The following is a 20710-nucleotide window of genomic DNA, read 5'->3' on the forward strand; positions in this document are numbered from 1 at the left end:
TCTTAACCACTGGACAACCAGAGAAGTCCCAATTTTCCCATGCTGAGTACAGGGTTAGCACCTAGAATTATTGCTGAGTGCCCTGCTCCCAGTGACATGGCAGTGGGACATCAACAAACCCTGTGCCCCAAGGTCACCTTTGGCTGCCTCAACATCTTCTCAAGTCCCCGGGGAGGGGGCAAGTAGACTATCCCAACCCCAACCTTTTCCATCTGCTTCTCCAAGGAATCCAGGGGGTGAGCCCGAGACAGCAGCTGCTTCAGGCGCCCCAGCTCCCGCTCCTTCTCCTCACAGTCCTGCTGCTGCTGCTGCCGCTCCTGCTTCAGAGACGTGATCTGGGCTTCATAGCTGCTGATGGAGTCTGGCAGGGCAGGAAGGGCAGAGGAGAGGGAGGGTCAGTACGTCAGCCCTACCTGGGGGCGAACAGGGAGCTTTCCATCACTGCTGCTCTCTGCAAGGCAATTTACCAGAGTGGTGATGACAGGAGGCTTTGCAGTTGGACTGAGAAGATGGCAACCTACTCCAGTATTCGTGCCTGAAAAATCCCCATGGACAGAGGAGCCTGGCGGGCTACAGTGCATGGGGTCGCAAAGAGTTGGATATGACTGAGCAACTGAGCACAGCACAGCAAGGTCCTGGGCAGTTTGCCTCTCTGCATAATGTCCTCAGCTAATGATAACCCTGCTGGCTTGTTATAGAATCAAATGACATGATATCGGGAAGGGCTTTAACCCTCTTCCTGGTACATAATAAATGCTAAAGATAGGCTATCTGTTGCTACTAATACATAAGAATAATAAGCAATATCTAATAATAGTGATAAATATTCATTCTGGACCAGACTCTGAACTGGGCTCTGGAAATAGAGAAATTAATCAAACACAAACCCTGACACCAGGAGCCCACAGTCCAATGAGAAAGACAGCCGTGGAAAGTTACAAAGCAGTCTGAGAAGAGCTTGTGAGAGGACCACTCCTGGGCTTGGGGGTCCCAGAAGAAGGAGACCCTCGCTCTGCCTGCCTGGCCAGGAGAGACACCAGCAAGCGGTGAAGGACAGAAAGGACACATTAATTAAGTAACAGGCGCAAAGGCTCACGGGTGGGAAAGTGGATGGTGTGGCTGGGGCATAGTGGACACTGGAAGAACAGCAGTGAAGATGCAGAATGTCATGCTGGGATTTAGAATTCATCTTAACAGGTCAGTGGGAGTTAAAGGTGATGTTGAGTGGAACATGGTCATTTTTCATTTGCATAGTTACTTATTTTAACACGTACTAACATCAGAAGTAAAGGTTCTGTTGTCAGGCTGCCAGGGTTCAAATCTTCTCCTTTCCAGCTATATAATCTTAGGCAAGTTATCTAACCTCTCTGAGCCTCAGAGCTTCCTCTGTAAAACGGAGATGGATAACAGTTCCTGCTGCTGCTGCTGCTGCTGCTGCTACTGCTGCTGCTAAGTCACTTCAGTTGTGTCCGACTCTGTGTGACCCCATAGCTGATGAAGATTAAATATTCATCAAGTATTTAGTTCAGTGAAAGTGTCAGTCGCTCCGTTGTGGCCGACTATGGGAACCCACAGACTCTACCCCATCAGGCTTCTCTGTCCATGGAATTTTCCAGGCAAGAATACTGGAGTGGACTGCTATCCCATCCTGCAGGGGATCTTTCCAACCCAGGAATCAAACCCAGGTCTCCTGTATTGCAGGCAGACTCTCGACCATCTGAGCCACCAGTGAAGCCTGGCACTCAATAAATGTTGGTTATCATTATTATTTAAGACACAGTTTCTTAGACAGATAGGAAGTTCCCTTTAAAATAGATGTGTGTAAGTTTTTAAAAAGTGGATCTATTTGAAGAACAAACATCAAGTAGATTACAAGGTAAGTCATACAAGGAGACAACCACGTTGCACAGATGGGACACGGATGCCTAAAATGTAAGAAATATGGGCCCAGAGAAGTCTGGAGCCAGGAGTGGTCATTAGAAAGGGAAATGGCATGGTGGGATGGGAATTGAAGAAGTTTAATCTGGAAGCCAAGGTCAAGGCCAGACTATGGAGGGACACTTTTAAGAAGGCTGAGGCAACAATATGCAGGAGCAGACAGAGAGCTTTACTATAGCAGTGGCCATGGAAGCAGAGGATGTAGGGCTGCTTGGGGAAGCAAGGAAATCAGATAATGAGATTTACAGAGATGAGGCCCAGGGCTGAGTCTGAAGGCCAAAGACTCAAACGAGTTCTCGGGGAACTGAGAAACTGCTCACTTTCAGGGTTGATCAGTCATTAGTGAGGGACCAGAAATGACATGAGGCCAGGGAAGAGGTAGCCTTCTGAGCTAAACTTAGCTGGAACTGACAGAGGTGCTGCTGGAGCCCAGGCTGGGGTTCTATGCAAATTAAAAAAGCACGCTTCTTCTGCTTCTTCCTCGGAGTCCCGAGCCTGCCTGTGCTAGGCAGTCCTGCCAAACTACCCCATGGGTGTAGGTCATGACCCCTTTCTTGTCATGCACTCCCCGTTATGGGGCCGAGGGAGGCTGGGAGGACCACCTGCCTCACCTTTCAGGATGGCTTGCAGCGAGGCCACCTCCTCTTGGCATTGCCGCTGCACCGCCGCCACAGCCTCGGCCTTCGTGCTCTCGCTCACCTCGGCCACAGCCTTCATGGTTTCCATTTCTGCCAGGGCGCCTGCTAGCTCAGCCCGAAGCCGCTCGAGCTCCCCGGACTCAGCCTCAACTTTTGCCCCCTCCTGGGGCTGGATGTCCAGCGCTGTGGAGCACAGGGATCAGCCTCTTTTCTCATCACTCTGATTCCCAATATTCCCAAGGTATCAAATCCTCAAGTGCTGCAACTTAGTACTACAGCCAAGGTCCCTGCACCTTTACCTAACCCCGCCCTGCTCACCTGGCCCCGCCCCTTCCCCGCCTCCTTCTCACCTAGCTCTGCCTCGTGTTGTCTAGAGCCCCGCCTCTTCCTCCCTCGGTTCACCCAATCCCCTCTTTTCTCTGACACGCCCCCTCCCTTCCAGTGGCCCCGCCCCTTGCCCACCTGGCCCCGCCCCGCCCCTCCCACACTGGGCCCCACCTCTAACCTGCCACTGGCCCTCCACCTTGCATCCTAGACCACGCCCCCTCCACCTTTTTTCCCGGCGGCGTGGTCCCGCCCCTTTCTCCAGGCTCCCCCCACTCCCCCCCCCCATCCAGCGACGCCGAACTCGGCCCCGCCTCCGGCTTCACCGCCCCTCGCGTGCACGGACGAGCCCTCACGTACCGGCCCCTGGCAGCCGCCGCCGGCCATCCTCGCCCGCGGCCGCCGGCGCAGCTGCCGCCATTGCCTCCGCGCAAACGGCGGGTTCCCGCACTCCCTGGTGACGGCGCTCACCGCTTCCGGGTCTTCTCGGTTGTTTCCGGATCCGCTCGGCTGTTTCCGGATCGGCCCTGAGCTCGAGGCTGAGGCCGGAGTTAGTGGGGGCGGTGGCCGAGCCTCAGCCGAAGATTGCCGAGTGGACGCCCGGCCGCGGCCCGGGGTCCCGCCGCTCCCGCCTTCTTTCTTGAGTTCCACTGTTGGACAAGGACGCCTACCCTTCAAATCCCAAAGTAGCTCTTTCATCAAAGGCCTCGCGCGTCTCCGCGTGACCTTGGAAGCTCTGCTCAAATTACACGTCCTCCGGGACGCCCGCCGGCTTCAGCCTAAGGAGGACAAAGCTCTCGCGGTCTCGCCCAGTCCCCGGAGCTGACCCCTTTGATCGGTCCCTGGCCGCCCTTCCGCCGGAGCTTGGCTCAGGTTACAACGAATTGTAGTTGAGCCTCCCTGCACCTCCGCTTTCGTGGAGCGTCCCTCGGAGCAGGGCTGCTGGGTCGACTTCACTTTTCTGGGCGCCTGGGCCCCCGCGTCGTCAGTCGTGGAAGTCTGAAACTTCCATGTCCCAACCCCAGTTTGATATTCAGCCAGTCACCGCTTCCTGCTAATCTTCCCCTCCCAGTGCCGCTCAAATCCCTCCTTTCCTCTGTCGGCCACTGCCCTAGGTCAAGCCCTCATTATCTGTGACCTCTCCCTCCAACAGCCGACCTGAGATCTCCCCTAGTCAGTGACAGGTAACTCAGACTTAAGTCTAGAGTCGTGATTCCCCTTCTCCCAAACCCGCTTCTCCTTCTGTAAAGTAACATTCCAGGAGCCTGCAAATCTTGCAAGCTCTACCTCCAAAGGACTGAATGTTCCAGAAAGGGTCCCTATTTCTGCATCTTCAGCGCTGACACCCAGCCCCAGTCCCCATCATCTGTCTCCTGAACTTCCACACTGCCTCCTGCTCCGCCTGTGTCACCGTTTGGGCCCGTTAATTAATTCTCAAAGCAGTTAGAGTGATCTTTGTAAAACAGATCATGTCTCATCCCTGCTTAAAATCTGGTTCAATCCAATTTGAAAATGGGCAAAGGACACGAGTTTCAATGATGTAGGTGGCAAATTGACCATGAAAAAGGGTACTCAACCTCATTAGCCATTAGAGAAGTTCAAATTTCCTATTGGCACACCTACCAGGATGGCTAAAATTTAAAAAGAGTAATAATACCAAATGCTGGTGAATAGATGGAGAAACAGTTTCTCAAGTACTCCTGATGGGAATGTAAAATGGTATAGCCGCTTTGTGGAAGGGTATGACAGTTTTTTTTAGAGACTAAACATGACCTTACTTGAACACACCAAGCTTTCTCCACCCCAGGTCTTGGCTCAGAAGTCACCTCCTTGGACCTCCTCGGTGGTGCAGTGGATAAGAGTCCGTCTGCCAATGGCAGGGGACACAGGTTTGATTCCTGGTCCTGGAGGATACCACAGAGCAGAGCAACTACGCCCATGAGCCACAACTACTGAGCCCAGATGCTGCAGCTGCTGAAGCCCAACTGCCTAGAGCCTGTGCTCCACAACAGAAGCCACCTTAATGAGAAGCCCACACACTGCAACTAGAGAGTAGCCCTCACTCTTCACAACTAGAGAAAGCCTGCACATGGCAACGAAGACTCGATACAATCAAAAGGAAAAATAAATAATTTTTTAAAAAGTCACCTCTTCAGTGACGCCTTCCCTGATCACGCTGTCTTAAGTCACCAGCTCAATAACCTGTCCACCATTAGATCACGTTAGAGACGTCTCCCCATTTGTTTATTGGTTAATAATAAACAAACCAATTGTCTATTGGTTCACTTTATTACCTGGCACCCTTTAGCCTTCTGTGGCCCCAGGACTTGAATCAGAGCTCCATGAGATTAGGAATCTTGTCTTTCTTGTCCCCTGTTATTTTCCCAGCACCTAGCACAGTGTCCGGTAAATAAACAGTAGTAAACAGGACTTCCCTGGTGCTCTAGTGGTTAAGAAGCCACCTTGCCTTTCAGGGGACATGGATTCCATCCCTAGTCTGGGAAGATTCCACATGCTGTGGCACAGCTAAGCCTGTGTGCCACAATTGCTGAAGCCCAGGTGGTGCAACTACTGAAGCCTGCTCGCCCTAGGGTCCATACTCCGAAATAAGAGAAGCGACCGCAATGAGAAGTCCGAGATCCATAACTAGAGAAAGGCAGCACGGCCAAAATAGTAATAATAAATAAACCGTGACACTGACTGTTAAAGTAGTCAATATTTTGTGAATGAATGAATGAACGCTTCCCTTTCTGATCTCTCTGGACTCCCTCCAATCCCCTCCTCTGCCACTGAGGCAAGAAGAGTTTTAGAAAATATAAATCTGACCAGGTCAACTCCTAGCTTACAAATCCCCAGGAGCCTCTTGCCCTCAGAATAAAGTCCAGACTCCCTGTATATGCGGCAGGGTTTCTTGGGAAAGGCATGAAATGAGGGCATGAAATGATGCCTGTAAGTAAGTCAACTATCAGGTTTGGATTTTAACCTGACACCCTGGGAGTCACTGAAGGCTGTTGAGCAGGGGAAGCACATGGCTGATCCCAAGGAAAATCTCTCTGTGAGCCATGTGGATGGGAATTAGAAGGTAGAGGACAGAGAGCCCCAAGGAGATGCTGTTGAGGGACTTTCCTGGTGGTCCAATGGCTAAGACTCCAAGTTCCCAATGCAGGGAGCTGGGATTCAAGTCCTGGTCAGGGGACTAGATCCCATGTGCTACAATTAAGACCCGATGCAGCCAAATAAATAAACGAAGCTGTTGAAATTATTCTGGTTGAGAAGAGTCCAAAATAGGGGAAATTGACACTAGAATTATTAAGGATCAGAAATGGACTAACTGGTGACTTTGTACATGGGGGAAAGAGAAAAGTATTCTGTCACTCTTCCCAACTTCCTTTCCTTTTTACTTTTAAATTTTTTATAATTGATTTACAATATTGTGTTAGTTTCAGGTGTATGGCAAAGTGATTCAATTATATACATGTATTTTATCAGATTATTTTCCAATATAGGTTATTACAAGATTTTGAATGGAGTTTCCTGAGTTATACAGTAAATCCTTGTTTCTTATCTATTTTTTGTATAGCAGTCTGTACCTGTTAATCCCATACTACTAGTGTATAACCCCCCTCCCTTTCCCCTTTGGTGACCATAACTAACGTCCTTCCTTTATACAACCAACACTTAATGACCACCTTCTGGATGTCAGTGAAGCAAAGACCATTGTTGTAGCAGAGTGAATAATCTAGGGTAGGAGGCCAATGAGAAGATTTGAAAAATAAACAAGCAGACTTTGGGACTGGGGCAAATGCTGGGAAGGAAATAAAACAGAGGTGTGAAATTAAAAGTCCCGGGGGTGGGACTTCCCTGGTGGTCCAGTGGCTAAGACTCCATGCTCCCAATGCAGGGGCCTTGGGTTCGATCCCTGGACAGGAAACTTAATAGATTCCACATGCTGCAACTAAGAGTTGGCATGCAGAAACAAAAGATCCCATAAGCAGCATTTAAGACCCACCTCAGCCAAATAAATAATTAAAAAAAAAAAAGTACCTGGGGTGTCAGGGAAGGTCTCTGGGAGGAAGTAACGTTTGAACAGACTTGAGTGATGGAAAGGAGCCAGTGGAGCGCAGAGCCGAGTGTCGTTCCAGGAAGAAGAGCAGCAAGTGCAGAGGCCCTAAGTGGGGCAGACTGTCAGAGGGTTGAGACAGCAAATGTAGTCACGGGTAGCCTCACTCAGACCTTTGGAGGCCCTGGTTTGGAATGTTGACTTTAGGCAGATGACCGTCGTTGGAATGTTCTAAGCAAGGGGCTGACATGCTTTAGCAAGAAGACTCGACGTGTGAGGCAGCTGAGTAGCCAGTGAAGGGATTAGAGAGATTCTGTTGAATGAAAGGCACATGGGCTCCTGCTTCCTCGCCCCTTCCATTCTCCCAATGCCCCAATCTTTCCCCTGTAACCACCCCAACCCGATCAAAGGGAAGTGGGGGCCCTGGCGGCTGGAGGGTCCCCTGAGGTTCGACTCAGGCAAACAGGAAGCCACAGCCCAGTGAGACGGGCCTGGGAACCAGCAACTGAGAGAGCCAGTCTCCTGGGTCTGGCCCTTTTCCCTGCGTGACTGCAGCAGTGACAGACACAGAGCTTCACATGCAGGGGTGGGGCGAGGTGAGAGAGAGAGGGAAAGCAGGGTGGGAGGAGACGTGGTGGGGGTGGGTTGTGTGGGGCAGAGAAAAGATTTAAGAGTCAGGACTCCTGCGTTCTGATGTCTAATTATACCACCAGCGGAATGTGTGCTCTTAGACACACCCTGCCCTTTGGGGGGCCTCAGTCGTCCCATTTCTGAATGGGTTCCTCCCATAACTGAAGCAGGGGCTTCATGGGGGGACATCCGGAGACAAAGGGGCATTAACCATTAGTCATTTCTCAGGACCACTGCAAAGGAGCCCCAATGGCAAAATGACTTGAACCCTTAGCTCTTAATGGACCCCGTCTCTCACAGACAAAGAGGGCTTGCTATGTGCTCTACTGGGCTACAAATGCTGTATGTATATCATCTGGTTTAATCTCCACAAACAATATTTGGATAGTACTATTATTATCCCCAGTTGATAAAAAGAATGACGCTCAGGCTCAGAAAGATGAAGACATTTAGCCAAGCGGCAGAGGCAGAGGATTCAAACTCAGGTCTGCCGGATCCCACCTTATGTGTGATGGGCTGATTGTATGGAGGTGGAAGAAGACCCAAGAGATGTCGGTTGAATGAATGAACGGGGTTGTGTGTGTGTGTGAAAGGAAATGAATTCAGAGCCTGAGGTTGAAGGAGGGAGGAGGGGGAGAAGGAAGGAGTCTGAACCCACTCATTCAACAAATATTCCTTGGGCAACTACAGCGTGCCAAGCCCTGTTCTGGGGCACCGTGTGTACAGTCTGAACCAGACAATCTCTGCCACAAGAGGCTTACATTCTAGAGGGGTGGGGAACAGAAAGCGATCAAATAAGGAAACACACAGACAAGGTCATTCACATGGTGGTAAGTGCTGAGATGAAAATAAAACGGGGAAGCAGGGAGGAGGCGAGTTTTGTGGTTCTGGAGGGGTGCATGGAGACTGGGCCTGAGGCGTGACCACCCCTTCCTCTCCGGGGGGACTGTCCGCCCGCCCCCACAGACGCCCATGGTTCAGTGCCCACCGGGTCCCCGCCTGCCCCAGCATCCCCCGCGCGGCGAAGCTGGGCGCCCCGGGGAGTCTGGCCACCATGCCACCTCCTCTCCTCTTTCTCCTCCTCTTCCTTACCCCTGTAGGAGTCAGGCCCGAGGATCCACGCCTAGTGGAGGCTAAAGGTATGTCCGGAGGGCAGAGGTGGATGGAAGGGCTGGAAATCTGGGTTCCGGCTGGGTGCCCTTGGCTGAGTCACTTACCCTCTCTGAGCCTCCATTTTGTTATCTGTAAAATCCAGGGGAGGATTGGAAGGACTCTGAGGACTCATCCACTCCCTGCTGTAGGGACTGGGGGTTCCTCACCCAGTGTGAGGAGTGAAGGGGGCTGGGGGTTCCTTTCTCCCCGCTTCCACCCTGCCACCCCACCCTGTCCCTCTCTCTCTCTCCACAGAGGGAGGCGATGCTGTGCTGCCATGCCTCGAAGGTTCCTCGGCTGGTCCCCCTGAACAACTGGCCTGGTTTCGGGGCTCCCAAACAACACCCTTCTTAAATTTGAGCCTAGGGTTACCAGGCCTGGGCATCCATGTGGGGCCTCTGGGCACCCTGAAGGAGCCCCAGGGAACCCTGCTGTTCCTCTTCAATGTCTCCAAACATATGGGGGGCTTCTACCTGTGCCAGCCAGGCCTGTCTTCTGAGCAGGGCTGGCAGCCCGGCTGGACAGTCAGCGTGCAGGGCAGCGGTGAGGTCCGGGCTGGGGCAGGGAGGGCTGAGTGAGAAGAGGGAGGCCCACCAGAGATGGAGGAGGTCCAGCAGCTGAAATGAATCCGGAGGGAGGGGCCGGAGGGGCCAAGAGACACGCTGGGAGCTAGTTTTAGGTGGCTTCTAAACCCCCTGCGGCTTTATGACGTCAGCGCCGTGTGGCTCTGTGTCTTTCACTCTTTTCTCTGAGTCGCTCTTTCTCTGTCTCTCTCTGGGTCTTTGCATCTGCCTTTCTGGGTCTCTGTATCTCTCTTCCTCTCCTGGATGTCTCTGTATTCTGGTCTCTGTATTCTGGTTCTGGGTATCTTCCCAGGGAAACTGTTCCGGTGGAATGCTTCAGACCTCAATGACCCAAGCTGTGACCTGAGGAACAAAACCTCGAAGGGCCCCAGGTCCTCTTCTGGTCACCCCACAAAGTCCCAGCTGAATGTGTGGGGCACGGACCACTTTAAGGAGATCTCACACGCAGACCTGCCCTGTGCTCCACCTAACAGCACATTGAACCAGAGCGACAACCGTGGTAAGGTGATGGCGGGGGCGGGGGGGGGGGGGTGGTGCCAGGAAGAGCGGGGAAGGTGACTGGGAACTGGATGATCTACAGGGGAGGAGGAGCCCCCACCCCAAGGATTACGCCTTCCTAGCCATGGATCTCCCTGCCCCAGATCTCACTGTGGCCCCGGCTCCACGCTCTTGCTGTCCTGTGGGGCCTCCCATACCTCCCTGGTCAGAGGCTCCGTCTCCTGGATCCACAAGTATCCCATGAAGCCTGAGGTCAAACTGCTGAGCCTATATGTCAGCGAACATGCCCAGCTCAGAGAGATGTGGGTCATGGGCACCCTTGGGGGAAAGGTGGTTCTGTTACTGCCTGAAGCTACAGCTCAAGATGCTGACATCTATCGTTGTAACCACGGCAACAAGACCACCCAGATGCAGCTGAAGGTCACTGCCCAGTCAGGTGAGTTTCTCCCAACTGTGGCTCATCTGAGTAGCTGGGGCAGGGAGGGCTGGCTGAGGAGAGGGAAGAACTGGATGCTAGGCAACCTTGGCCCCTTGACCTGAGACCTAGTACCAGTCTCATCATCCCAAACTCCAACCTCTACACTGAACACCGACCCCAACTCTTTTCCTCCCTTGCTTCCGAGACACCCACTTTTCCCCGTCTTCTCCTACCACTGGTTATTTCTTCCCATAAACTTTGGGGGAGTCTTCCTCCCTCCCTCACGCCTCACTGTTGAAGCCCTGAGCCCTCTTCTTATGTCTGTCTACACTCCCACATCCTGTTTGACTTCCTTTACCCCCATGCCTCTTTAGGCCACCATGCCTAAAGAGGCATGGTTTCAGGCTCCATCACACCCCACACCCAGCCAACACCTGGAATTGCCATTTGATATCCCATGGACACTGCAAGCTCAACCTTTACACAATCAAACTCGATAGTCTTCTGGGTGGCCCTGCATAAGTGAAGGACACCTGCCCACAGGCCCAAGCCAGGAACCTGGGCATCCTTCCTTTTTTCTTTCCCGTCCATTAAATTGGTCATAATGTTCTGCCCATTCTGTCTCCCTTCATTCAATCCTACTGTGCTACTGCAACCACAACTCTCATACTCAACCTGAATTTTCCCTGCTAACTTAACCTCAGCACATGGCCACATCCCACATCTAACCTTGTGAACCCCACTCTGCCCTTCACACTGACCATAGCTGTTCTTAGCTGCAGCAGGAAGCTGATCATCTTGCTCCTCTAAATCCTAACATAGCATCTGCTGATAGTCGTAGTTCGTCAACAATTTGCTTAATAGATGCCGCTCCAGGCCCTGTGTGAGGTTCCGGGTCCTCAGAGGGAGGGAGGAGAGCCCTCCGTGTAGCTTGGGATGTTGAGGATCTATATCTGGCCAGGGTCTTTCAGACTTATGGCGCTTTGAGGAACTGAGGCTGAAAAGCAAGATGCCAGCCTGGGATCTTCATCTCATAGCTCCTTCCCCCTACCAGTATGGCATTGGCTGCTGGAGACTGGTGTCTGGAAAGTCCCTGTTGTGACTTTAATTTATCTGATCTTCTGCCTGACTTCCCTGGTGGGTTTTCTTTATCTTCGAAGAGGTGAGTCATGTTTGTCTTCCCAAGCTTTATCCCTCCTTCCTCAAGAGAGCCCACTCTAGCCAGTCTGACAACCATTTTTCCTCCCACACCTCCCTAACAGACCTCAGAATCCCGCCCTCCGTCCTTTCCTACCCTCCCCAAACTACCCGAGCCCTTTGAAATTTGAACTCCCTTCTCCTCCAAGTTATCTCCCCAGCATCTCCCAAATCTTCACTCTCGAGTTTTTCTTCTGATCATTCCCCTTAACTCCCACCAGCCCTGATCCTGAGGAGGAAAAGAAAGCGAATGACAGATCCCAATAGAAGGTAATTATTCCAGTGCCCTCCAGGCTCTCACTCCTACACTTTCACTTTATGCTTTGCTCTCAGTTTCCTCTGCTCATGCTGTCTTTTCTCCATCTCTATGGTTGAAATGCTGCCCAGCCTTCAAAGCCCAGCACCAAAGCTACCTCCTCTGTGAAGTCCTCCTTGGATGATCACAGATCCCTCTGTAGGCTATGTCAGAAGCTGCTGCTGCTAAGTCGCTTCACTATGTCAGAAGAGAGGTGCTAACTAATAACAAGTGATTACAATTTTTTTTTTTTTTTTGCTTCACTGGGTCTTAGTTCAGGCATGCAGGATCTTTGATTTCCCTGCTGCATGCGGAATCTTTAGTTGTGGCATGCATACTCTTGGTTACAACATGTGGGATCTAGTTCCCCAATCACTGCACTGGGAGCACGTCTTAGCCACCGGACCACCAGCGAAGTTTCAACAAGTGACCACATTTTAACCTCTAAGGGTTTACCTGAATCTCTTTTAAAAATAGTTCTATTTATTTATTTTTGGCTGTGCTGGGTCTTCGTTGCTTTGCGGGCTTTTTCCTAGCTGCGGAGAGTGGGCGCTACTCTAGTTGTGGTGCCCGGGCTTCTCCTTGCGGTGGCTTCTCGTTGTGGAGCACTGGCTCTAGGGTGAGAGAGCTTCAGTAATTGCAGCGCGTGGACTCAGTAGTTGCGGTTTGGGGGCTCTAGAGCACAGACTCCATAGTTGTGGCGCCCAGGCTCAGTCGCTCTGCGGCATGTGTGATCTGCCAGGATCAGGGATCGAACCCGTGTCTCCTGCATTGGCAGGCGTATTCTTTACCATTGAGCCACCAGGGAAGCCCTAGCCTGAATCTTGAGGCCTGGCCTCAAGTGCAACTCCCTTTTCCTCCCCCAGGTTCTTCAAAGTGACGCCTCCCCCGGGAAACGGGGCCAACAGCCAGTACGGAAACATGCTTTCCCTCTCCATGCCCCACTCTGGCACGGGTAGGTACCTGACCCAGAGCGGGCATCCCACCCATTTTCCTCCAATCTCCTGAGCTCCAAGTCTTCCCGAGCCCGGAGCATCGCCCTCAGTGAAGAGCCCGCCCCCACGACGCTGAGACCACCCACATCTGAGACCCGCCCCCAGGACTAAGGCCCGCCCTCAGAACTCATATCCCCGCCCCCAGGACTCGAGACCCCTGTCTGGTTGCGAGAGCAGAACCTCGCCTCTATATTTAGGTCCCGCCTCTGCCCTGGCTCAAGGCTGGGTACCAAGACGCGGAGTCCTCCAGCAGGGCCTGGAAGCATCCTCTGCCCGTACCCCTGACCGCCTCCATCTCTTCTCACCCGCCAGGACGCGCCCTGCGGTGGGCTGCGGGCCTCGGAGCCGCCGCGCCGTCCTACGGAAACCCACGCAGCGACGTCCAGGAGGCCAGAGCCGCGGGGTCCCGGAGCCCGCCAGGACCTGGTGATTGATGGGGGTGGTGATTACTCACTTGAGAGGTGTCGGAGCGGTCTGGGGTAGGAACAGTGGACTGGGGCCTAGAGGAGGGGGCCCGTGACCCGGTTCCCACCTCCATCCCCGAACCCCAGGCCCAGAAGAAGAGGAAGGGGAGGCCTACGAGGAGCCGGACAGTGAAGAGGGCTCCGAGTTTTACGAGAACGACTCCGACCTTGGGCAGGACCAACTCTCCCAGGGTAAGACTGCCCTCCCCTATCCTCACCTCCTCGGGGCCGTGGGCTGTGGGCTGTCGGTGGATGCTCCTCCTTTCCCACCAGATGGCAGCGGCTATGAGAACCCTGAGGAAGGGAGCTTGGATCCTCAGGATGAAGACTCCTTCTCTAACGGTAATCTGGGGACCTCGTGGGGCCTCGGAGACTCGGGAGAATCCACGAGGCTGGGAATCCCCTACAGGGCGGAGTGGTCCCTGAAGTTCTCTTTTTCCTGCAGGAGCTGAGTCTTACGAGAATGAAGATGAAGAACTGGCCCCTACCGTCACCAGGACAACAGGTGTGTGTGAGGAGGTCACGTTCCTGTGGGGTGGGTGGGTGTGTGTGTGACCCAAAAGCCAGAAATGACTTCCCTCTTCCTTCTCCAGACTTGCTGAGCCCCCATGGATCAGCCTGGGACCCCAGCAGAGAGGCAGCCTCCCTTGGTGAGAAGTGCTTGGGACCTGCCTGTCTTGCCCAGATTGGGTTGATGTGGTCTTGGCTCTGAAATCAAGCCCCACCTTGACCTTGGCTCTGACCCCCAACCCAGGCCCAATCCTAACCTTAGACTGGACTCCTAACCCTAACTTCAGCACTGACCCCACGGCCTATCTTGACTCCCAGTATCCACCCCCATCCCTCACTATCAACAGCAGCCCCAGTCTCAGTGCCCCAGTCTCAGTGCGGTTCCAGCCTGGACTTTGACCTCCAGCTCGCCCCAGCCCCAGTGCAGACCTCAGCTTTGACCCAAGCTCTCTCTACAACCTCCTGACAACTCTGACTCTTACTCCTTCCAATTCTGTTCTTGACTTTTTCCTCTGACCATGAATGTAATCTAACCCACATGTGACCAAACCTTACAATGAACAAGGGCCCAGAACCTGGTGCTAACTCTTCCTAGCACAATATTGCTCAAGGCCCTAAGACCCCCCTCCATATCTTAGGTTGCACTTCCCTTCCCCAAGTCCCCAGGATGGCTCCTAGGCCTCCAACTCTCTGTGCCCTGCCCACACAGGGTCCCAATCCTATGAGGATATGAGAGGGATCTTGTATGCAGCTCCCCAGCTCCGCTTCGTTCGAGCCCAGCCTGGTGCCAATCATGAGGAAGGTGGGTGCATCTCCTGCCACCTCCTGTGGTCCTCTGAGACTTCCTCCCTCCCGGCTGACTTCAGGCTCTACTCCCACCTTACTCCTTCCTGGTTCTGACCAGATGCAGACTCTTATGAGAACATGGATAATCCCGATGGACCAGAACCGGCATGGGGAGGAGGGGCTCGAATAGGGTGGAGCACTAGGTGACTCCCTTCAGGTGAGCTGGGAACTGCCCTCCAGAGGATGCGAAAGGAGGGAGATGAAAAGGGATGGAAGTGGGGTGCTGGCTGCTGGGCCCGTTCCCCATCAGCCTTTCTTCTGCATAGCCTGGGCCTCCTCAGGGCCCTGAAGTCCTCACCCGACTTTGAAATCTGGGACCCCAAGAAGACAGCGTGAGCCTCTGGAGCAATGTTATGTCACCCTTTGGATTTGCATAATTCTGTGTGTGTGTGTGTGTGTGTGTGTGTGTGTGTGTAAGTGAAACTTCAGCCCCCTTTGCACTCCCCAAATAAACTGTGTATGTTTGTGTGCTCAGTCGCTCAGTCATGCCTGACTCTTTGCAACCCCATGGACTGTAGCCCGCCAGGCTCCTCCATTCATGGGATTTCCCAGGCAAGAATATTGAAGTGGATGGTCATTTTTCTCCTCCAGGGGATCTTCCCGACCCAGGGATTGAACACATGTCTCCTGTGTCTCCTGCATTGGCAGGCAGATTCTTTATCACTGAGCCACCTGGGAAGCCGAAACTCAGTGAGCTCTTCCAATCCTGGGACATAGTGCCCTTGTGGGAGAGGGGAAGGGAAGACGCAAACGCTTGTGGTCCTCTGGAATCCAGCAAGAACTGTGTCTTGGGGACCACCGGGCCTTTACGCCCGTGACTTGGCTTGCACTCATCTCCCTTACTTGCCTGCCATTCCCGCCATTCAGGCATTCAACCATGGTTCATTCAACAGTCGTACGAGGGGCGCCAACTGAAGAGGAAGCAATCCAGGAATTGGCAGTCATCACTTCCACTTATTATTTTATGGTATTGGCTGTGGCGGGTCTTAGTTGCAGCAATCTGGATCTGCAACCTTGGATGCGGCATGTGGGCTCTAGCTTCGGCATTTTCCCCCCCTGCTGTGTAGGCTCTTCATTTCGGAGCATAGGCTTCTCCTGTTGCAGAGCATGGGCTCTAGAGGGTTCAGTCGTTGTGGCACATGGCTCTCTTTAGTTGTGGCACATGGGCTTAGTTGTCCATGGCACGTAGGATCTTAGTTCACTGACCAGGGCTCAAACTCTGGTCCCCTGCTTTGGGAGCACAGAGTCTTAGCCACAGGGAAGTCCCATCACTGTTATTTACTGAGTGTCTACTATAGTCTGACATCAGTGAACGCATTTAATCTTTCCAATCACCTCACAAGGTTATTGAGCTCTTATGTGCCAAGACTGTATAAAAGTATTTTATATTTATTACATGTGTATGTATGTTTATGTATATTAACTCATTTTACCTTCATGAACAACCTTATTTCATAGATGAGGAAACTGAGGCAGAGACACTAAATTACATGCACAAGCCTTGCCTAGTTAATAAAGATTGGGGTCAGGATTTGAACTCTGGCAGTCTAATTCCAGAACCTATATCATTCTTGACACCCTCCCTTCCTAAGTGCAGTTTTGTAGATGGCAAACTGAGTCAGAGAGGCCAGGTCACATGACTAGCACTTCACAGAGCTGAATCCAGAAACCTGGCTCCTGTTCCAGCCACTGTGCCTATTACCCGGTAAACTGCCTGTGATGTAAATCACAAAGACTTCAAAGCTAAAAGTCTCCAGGCCCTGAAACTATGATGTAGCAAGCTCCACCACACCCGGGTTCCTGTCTCAGGCAAAGAGGGACTTGGTCATTGACGGTTTTGGGATCTTCTGCCTGGCCGCCCCAGCTCCAGTGCTCTTCTGAAAATTGGTATCTGAAACCTAGTCCCTCTCCTGCTCTCTGTAAGACTGCTAGACTTTTTCAATACCTACATTTTTATTTCTAGAGTTCCTTTTCTTTTTCAATTAAACTTTTGTATTGGAGTATAGCTGATTAACAATGTTGTAATAGTTTCAGGTAGACAGCAAAGGGACTCAGCCATACATCTTTTTTTTTTTTTTTTGCTGCACTGGGTCTTCATTGCTGTGAGCAGCCTTTCTCTAGTAGCGGTGAGTGGGGCTACTCTTCATGGCGGTGTGTGGGCTTCTCATCGCAGTGGCTTCGCTTGTTGCACAGAGCACAGAGCTCTAGGGTGCATGGGCTTAGTTGCTCTGTGGCATGTGGAATCTTTCTGGACCAGGGATCGAATCCGTGTCCCCTGCATTGTCAGGGGGATTCTCAACCACCTTAACCACAAAGGAAGTCCTAGAATTCCTTTTATTAATGCTCCGCTTCTTCATAATGTCCTATGTTTATTGTTGAGACTCGGTTCTTTCTTGTCTCTGAAACTTTAGAACTTACTTTTTCCCTGGTGGCTCAGACGGTGAAGAATCCGCCTGCAGTGCAGGAGACCCGAGTTTGATCCCTGAGTTGGGAAGATCCCCTGGAGTAGGAAATAGCAACCCACTCCAGTATTATTGCCTGGAGAATTCCATGGACAGAGGAGCCTGGCAGGCTGTAGTCCATGGGGTAGTGGTGTCGGGCACTACTAAGCAACTGACACTTTGATTTTAGCTATTTTAGTATGCCTTCCTCATAGGATGATGTATCAGGCATAGTTCTAATATTAATAAATGCTTTACAAGTAGCATCTTGTTTTATCTTTATGACAATCCTATGAAGAAGTTACACTAAAGTTATTGTTGCCTTAAAGCTGAGAAGACTGAGGCACAGAGAAATTAAATACTTTAATTGCTAACTGACTTTAAGTAACTTACTCAAAATCATTGACCCTCAGTGTTCCCAGTTATAAAGTAGGATTAGGGAGGAGGTGATTACTGTCATCTGTACATGGCGATGTCACCATGGAAGCATTCTTTGTTTCTCCTGCAGGAGTCCCCTGAGTTCCCTGGGCCCCACTCACATCTCCTGGGGCCAGCTTGATTTGGCTTCTGCCACAGTTTTACAGGCTACACAGGTTTCTTATCATTTTATTCAGAGCAAGCTTTTACCCTAGAGGTTTGGTCTGAATCCAAACCCATACTCCAATGGCTCCGGGAATTCTGATGACTTTTTCCAAGCTGTATCCCAAGGTTTGTGGATGGATTTTTTTTCCCCCCTCTGTCTTCTGTGCCCAGGAGAGACAGTCTTTTCTCAGCTCCCAGCTTTGTGCAGGGGGCTTAGTTTCAGCTCGCTGCTCTTCCTGAAACTGCAGACTTGACCTCTGTCCCCAGGTGGACATTAAAACTCCAATCTTAGGGACCCCAGCATTCTGATGGGCTTCTGTTTCACTGCTGTGACTTTGATTTCCTTCTTGATTTCTAGCACTGGGAAAATTCTGTCCTGCATTTGAGCTCAGGTATGTACTAAGAGAAAGAAAAGAAAGAAAGTGATGCTTCCTGTTATATTTGCATAGTGTATGTTTGGAGTGTGGGGGTTGGGAAATGAACCTTCAGCATTTCCTCAGGCTTCCATCTTGGACACAGTCCATGTGGCAAAAAATAAAATAAAATTCCCACATCTAGCTCAAGATTCACCCTCTCCCTACCTTATCCTTCAACTAATATGAACTTTCCATATTGCCATAGTCCCCACCATTCTCTATTGCCTCTCACCCAGTGGGCTTCATTCATGTAGGTTTCCTGTCTCTGCCTGAAGCATGTGAATTTGTGACTCCTGGTGAAAACATCCTTCCTCCTTGAGGGTGAATTCAGGTCTGGGTCTTTTCTGTGCCTCCAATACCCAATCAGAGGATGGCAAAGATGAAGAAATGAGTGGAAAAGGAGGAGTGAATGAAGGACTCTGGCAAGTCCTGAGATTTGGGGGCAAAAACAAGAGTCTTGTGAACTCGGTTACCTGGGGAACGCTTGGGGGAAGAGAGGAACCAAGGTGTGCCAACTCCAGCCCAGTGCTCTGGAATCAGACTATCTGGGTTTGATCCCAGATCCACTCTTTTCTGACTGTGTGACTCAAGCTGTCTGTGCTGCAGTTTCTTGGTCTGTAAAATAACCATTGTAATGATAGCTACATTAAAGAGTCTTAAGTGAAACATGAAGCATGTGACAGTGGCATAGTAGTCACTCGAACATTGGCTATTTTTACTATTATTTTTAAAATATGTATTTACTAATTTGGCTGTGCTGAGCCTTAGCTGTGGCACACGGGATCTTTGATCTTTGTTGCACCATGAAGAATCTTAGTTGGGGCATGTGGGGGTCTAGTTCTCTGACCAGGGATTGAATCCCTGCCCCTTGCATAGGGAGCATGGGGTCTTAACCACTGGATCACCAGGGAAGTCCTAGCTCTTATAATTATTTGGCATTTATTAAGGGCCTCTGTGTCCCAAGAGCCAGAGGCCACCCAGAACATTTGGGTCAGGACTTCCTCCAGCGTAGGCACCTGCTCAGAAGATGGCCACACTCCAAAGTTTCCCAACTTCCCACCCCATGATCTGTTTCTTTGGCAGGTACTGGACCGCTTATATCTCGTGAACAGGATTTAGGGAGACAGAGGCTTGAAGGAAATTTCAGGCCCTGAGTCACCCCTAGTTTGCAGGAGCCTCTCAGGTAGGGAGGGGCTTCCCAGGTGGCACAGTGATAAAGAATCCGCCTGCCAATGCAGGAGACACAAGAGACGTGGGTTCAATCCCTGGGTCGGGAAGATCCCCTGGAGGAGAAAATGGCAACCTGCTCCAGTACCCTTGCCTGGGAAATCCCATGGACGGAGGAGCCTGGCGGGCTACAGTCCATGGGGTTGCAAAGAGTCGGACACGACAGAGGCTGAGCATGCTCAGGTAGGGACCAAGGTGGCAGAAAGACTTTTGGTGCAGTCTCTATTCTTCCAGCTTTGCTGCAAAGAGAAGATGATTTCCTGGGGCTGGGAAGTCCTTGGAGTCCACACTGCCAGAGCCAGTCTTTGTCCTTTGGGAAACAGCCCCACCTGCTGGGCTTGTGTGACCTCAGTCTTGACTTTGGCTGACTTGAGGTGTATGTGTAGTGGATATCAGTGTGGTAGAAGAGGGGGATGGGATAGGATGTGGGTGGATGTCAAGATGCTGTATTGGATGGGTGTGTGAAGCACAAGCCACATGAACCCTATGTGTGTCAGAGACAGGTGGTATTGGCTGTATGCTGGGTGGGCGTTCTGAGTGAAATATGGTATAGCATGTATAGTGTGAGGTGTCAGGGTGTGAAAATTAATAAAGGGAACCCTCACTAAAATGCTTCCCTGGTGGCTCAGAGGGTAAAGCGTCTGCCTGCAATGCAGGGGACCCGGGTTCGATCCCTGGGTCAGGAAGATCCCCTGGAGAAGGAAATGGCAACCCACTCCAGTACTTGCTTGGAGAATCCCATGGACAGAGGAGCCTGGTGGGCTACAGTCCACGGTGTCGCAAAGAGTCGGACACGACTGAGCGACTTCACTTTCACTTTCACTAAAATGCAGTTGAAGGGGATGCTTTCGTCAATTGCAGGAACAGTTGTCAGTTGAAGACACTCATCATCAATTACAGGAAGAACTGTCAGTTAAAGACCCTAATGGAAGAACCATGGACTGGAAAGAATCATCAGTTATAGGTCCCAAGAGGGAAAGAGGTACATTTCATCTCCTAGAAGAAATCCATTACCCCAGCAACTCGGACAGTGAGAAGCCATCATTACCCTGAACTCTCACTTTTCTCCAGTGGACATTCCTTCAGAACAACCCCTCCCAATGTCTTCCCTTTTTTCCCTATACAATAACCTTCTCTGTTTGTTGGCCTTGCCTATGGCTTTTGCTATAACTTCCTTGTTCTCTGCTCTTCCTGAATAAATCTATCCTTGCTGGTAAAAATAACTGACTTCGGTTTTGTTTGTCTTTTTGACTGTGCCACTCCCCTTGAGGGATCTCTAACCAGAGATTGAACCCCGGCCCTTGGCAGTGAAAGCGAGGAGTCCTAACCACTGGACTGCCAGGGAATTCTCTACAATAACTGACTTTTATTTAGGTCAACAAGTGTCATGCAATTGGAGGCAATGTGGGAGGTGTGACATGTAGGAGGGAGTGTATCTGTGCTGTGTGTGTTGGGGTGCATCTGATACAGGAGTTGTGAAAACTGTAGTGCGTGG

The 20710-nt window shown here is 51.4% G+C and overlaps 2 protein-coding genes across 3 annotated transcripts in view; one reads left to right on the top strand and one right to left on the bottom strand.

The window, feature by feature from the left end:
- RABEP2 (rabaptin, RAB GTPase binding effector protein 2) overlaps nt 1-3942 on the bottom strand; it is a 12847-nt gene extending 8905 nt beyond the window's left edge. For both annotated transcript variants that reach the window (XM_070363212.1, XM_070363211.1), the window contains exons 1-3: nt 3261-3942; nt 2550-2759; nt 204-361 (exon numbers count right to left, since the gene is read on the bottom strand). In XM_070363212.1, coding sequence (XP_070219313.1) covers nt 204-361; nt 2550-2759; nt 3261-3321 — 429 coding nt within the window. In that variant the 5' untranslated portion in view covers nt 3322-3942. The remainder of the gene's footprint in view (nt 1-203; nt 362-2549; nt 2760-3260) is intronic.
- A 4498-nt stretch (nt 3943-8440) lies between these two features.
- Nucleotides 8441-20421, top strand: CD19 (CD19 molecule). Its single transcript, XM_070362528.1, is given in 16 exon segments — nt 8441-8729; nt 8998-9285; nt 9619-9825; nt 9968-9976; nt 9979-10260; nt 11297-11404; nt 11661-11709; nt 12601-12689; nt 13042-13155; nt 13281-13385; nt 13467-13535; nt 13639-13698; nt 13787-13843; nt 14413-14505; nt 14608-14706; nt 20077-20421. Coding segments are annotated over 15 exon segments (1704 nt in total). The 5' UTR covers nt 8441-8644; the 3' UTR covers nt 14697-14706; nt 20077-20421.
- Nucleotides 20422-20710: the final 289 nt, after the last annotated feature.

Source organism: Bos mutus, chromosome 25 (assembly GCF_027580195.1).
Source record: "Bos mutus isolate GX-2022 chromosome 25, NWIPB_WYAK_1.1, whole genome shotgun sequence".
In the NCBI taxonomy this organism is placed as follows: domain Eukaryota; kingdom Metazoa; phylum Chordata; class Mammalia; order Artiodactyla; family Bovidae; genus Bos; species Bos mutus.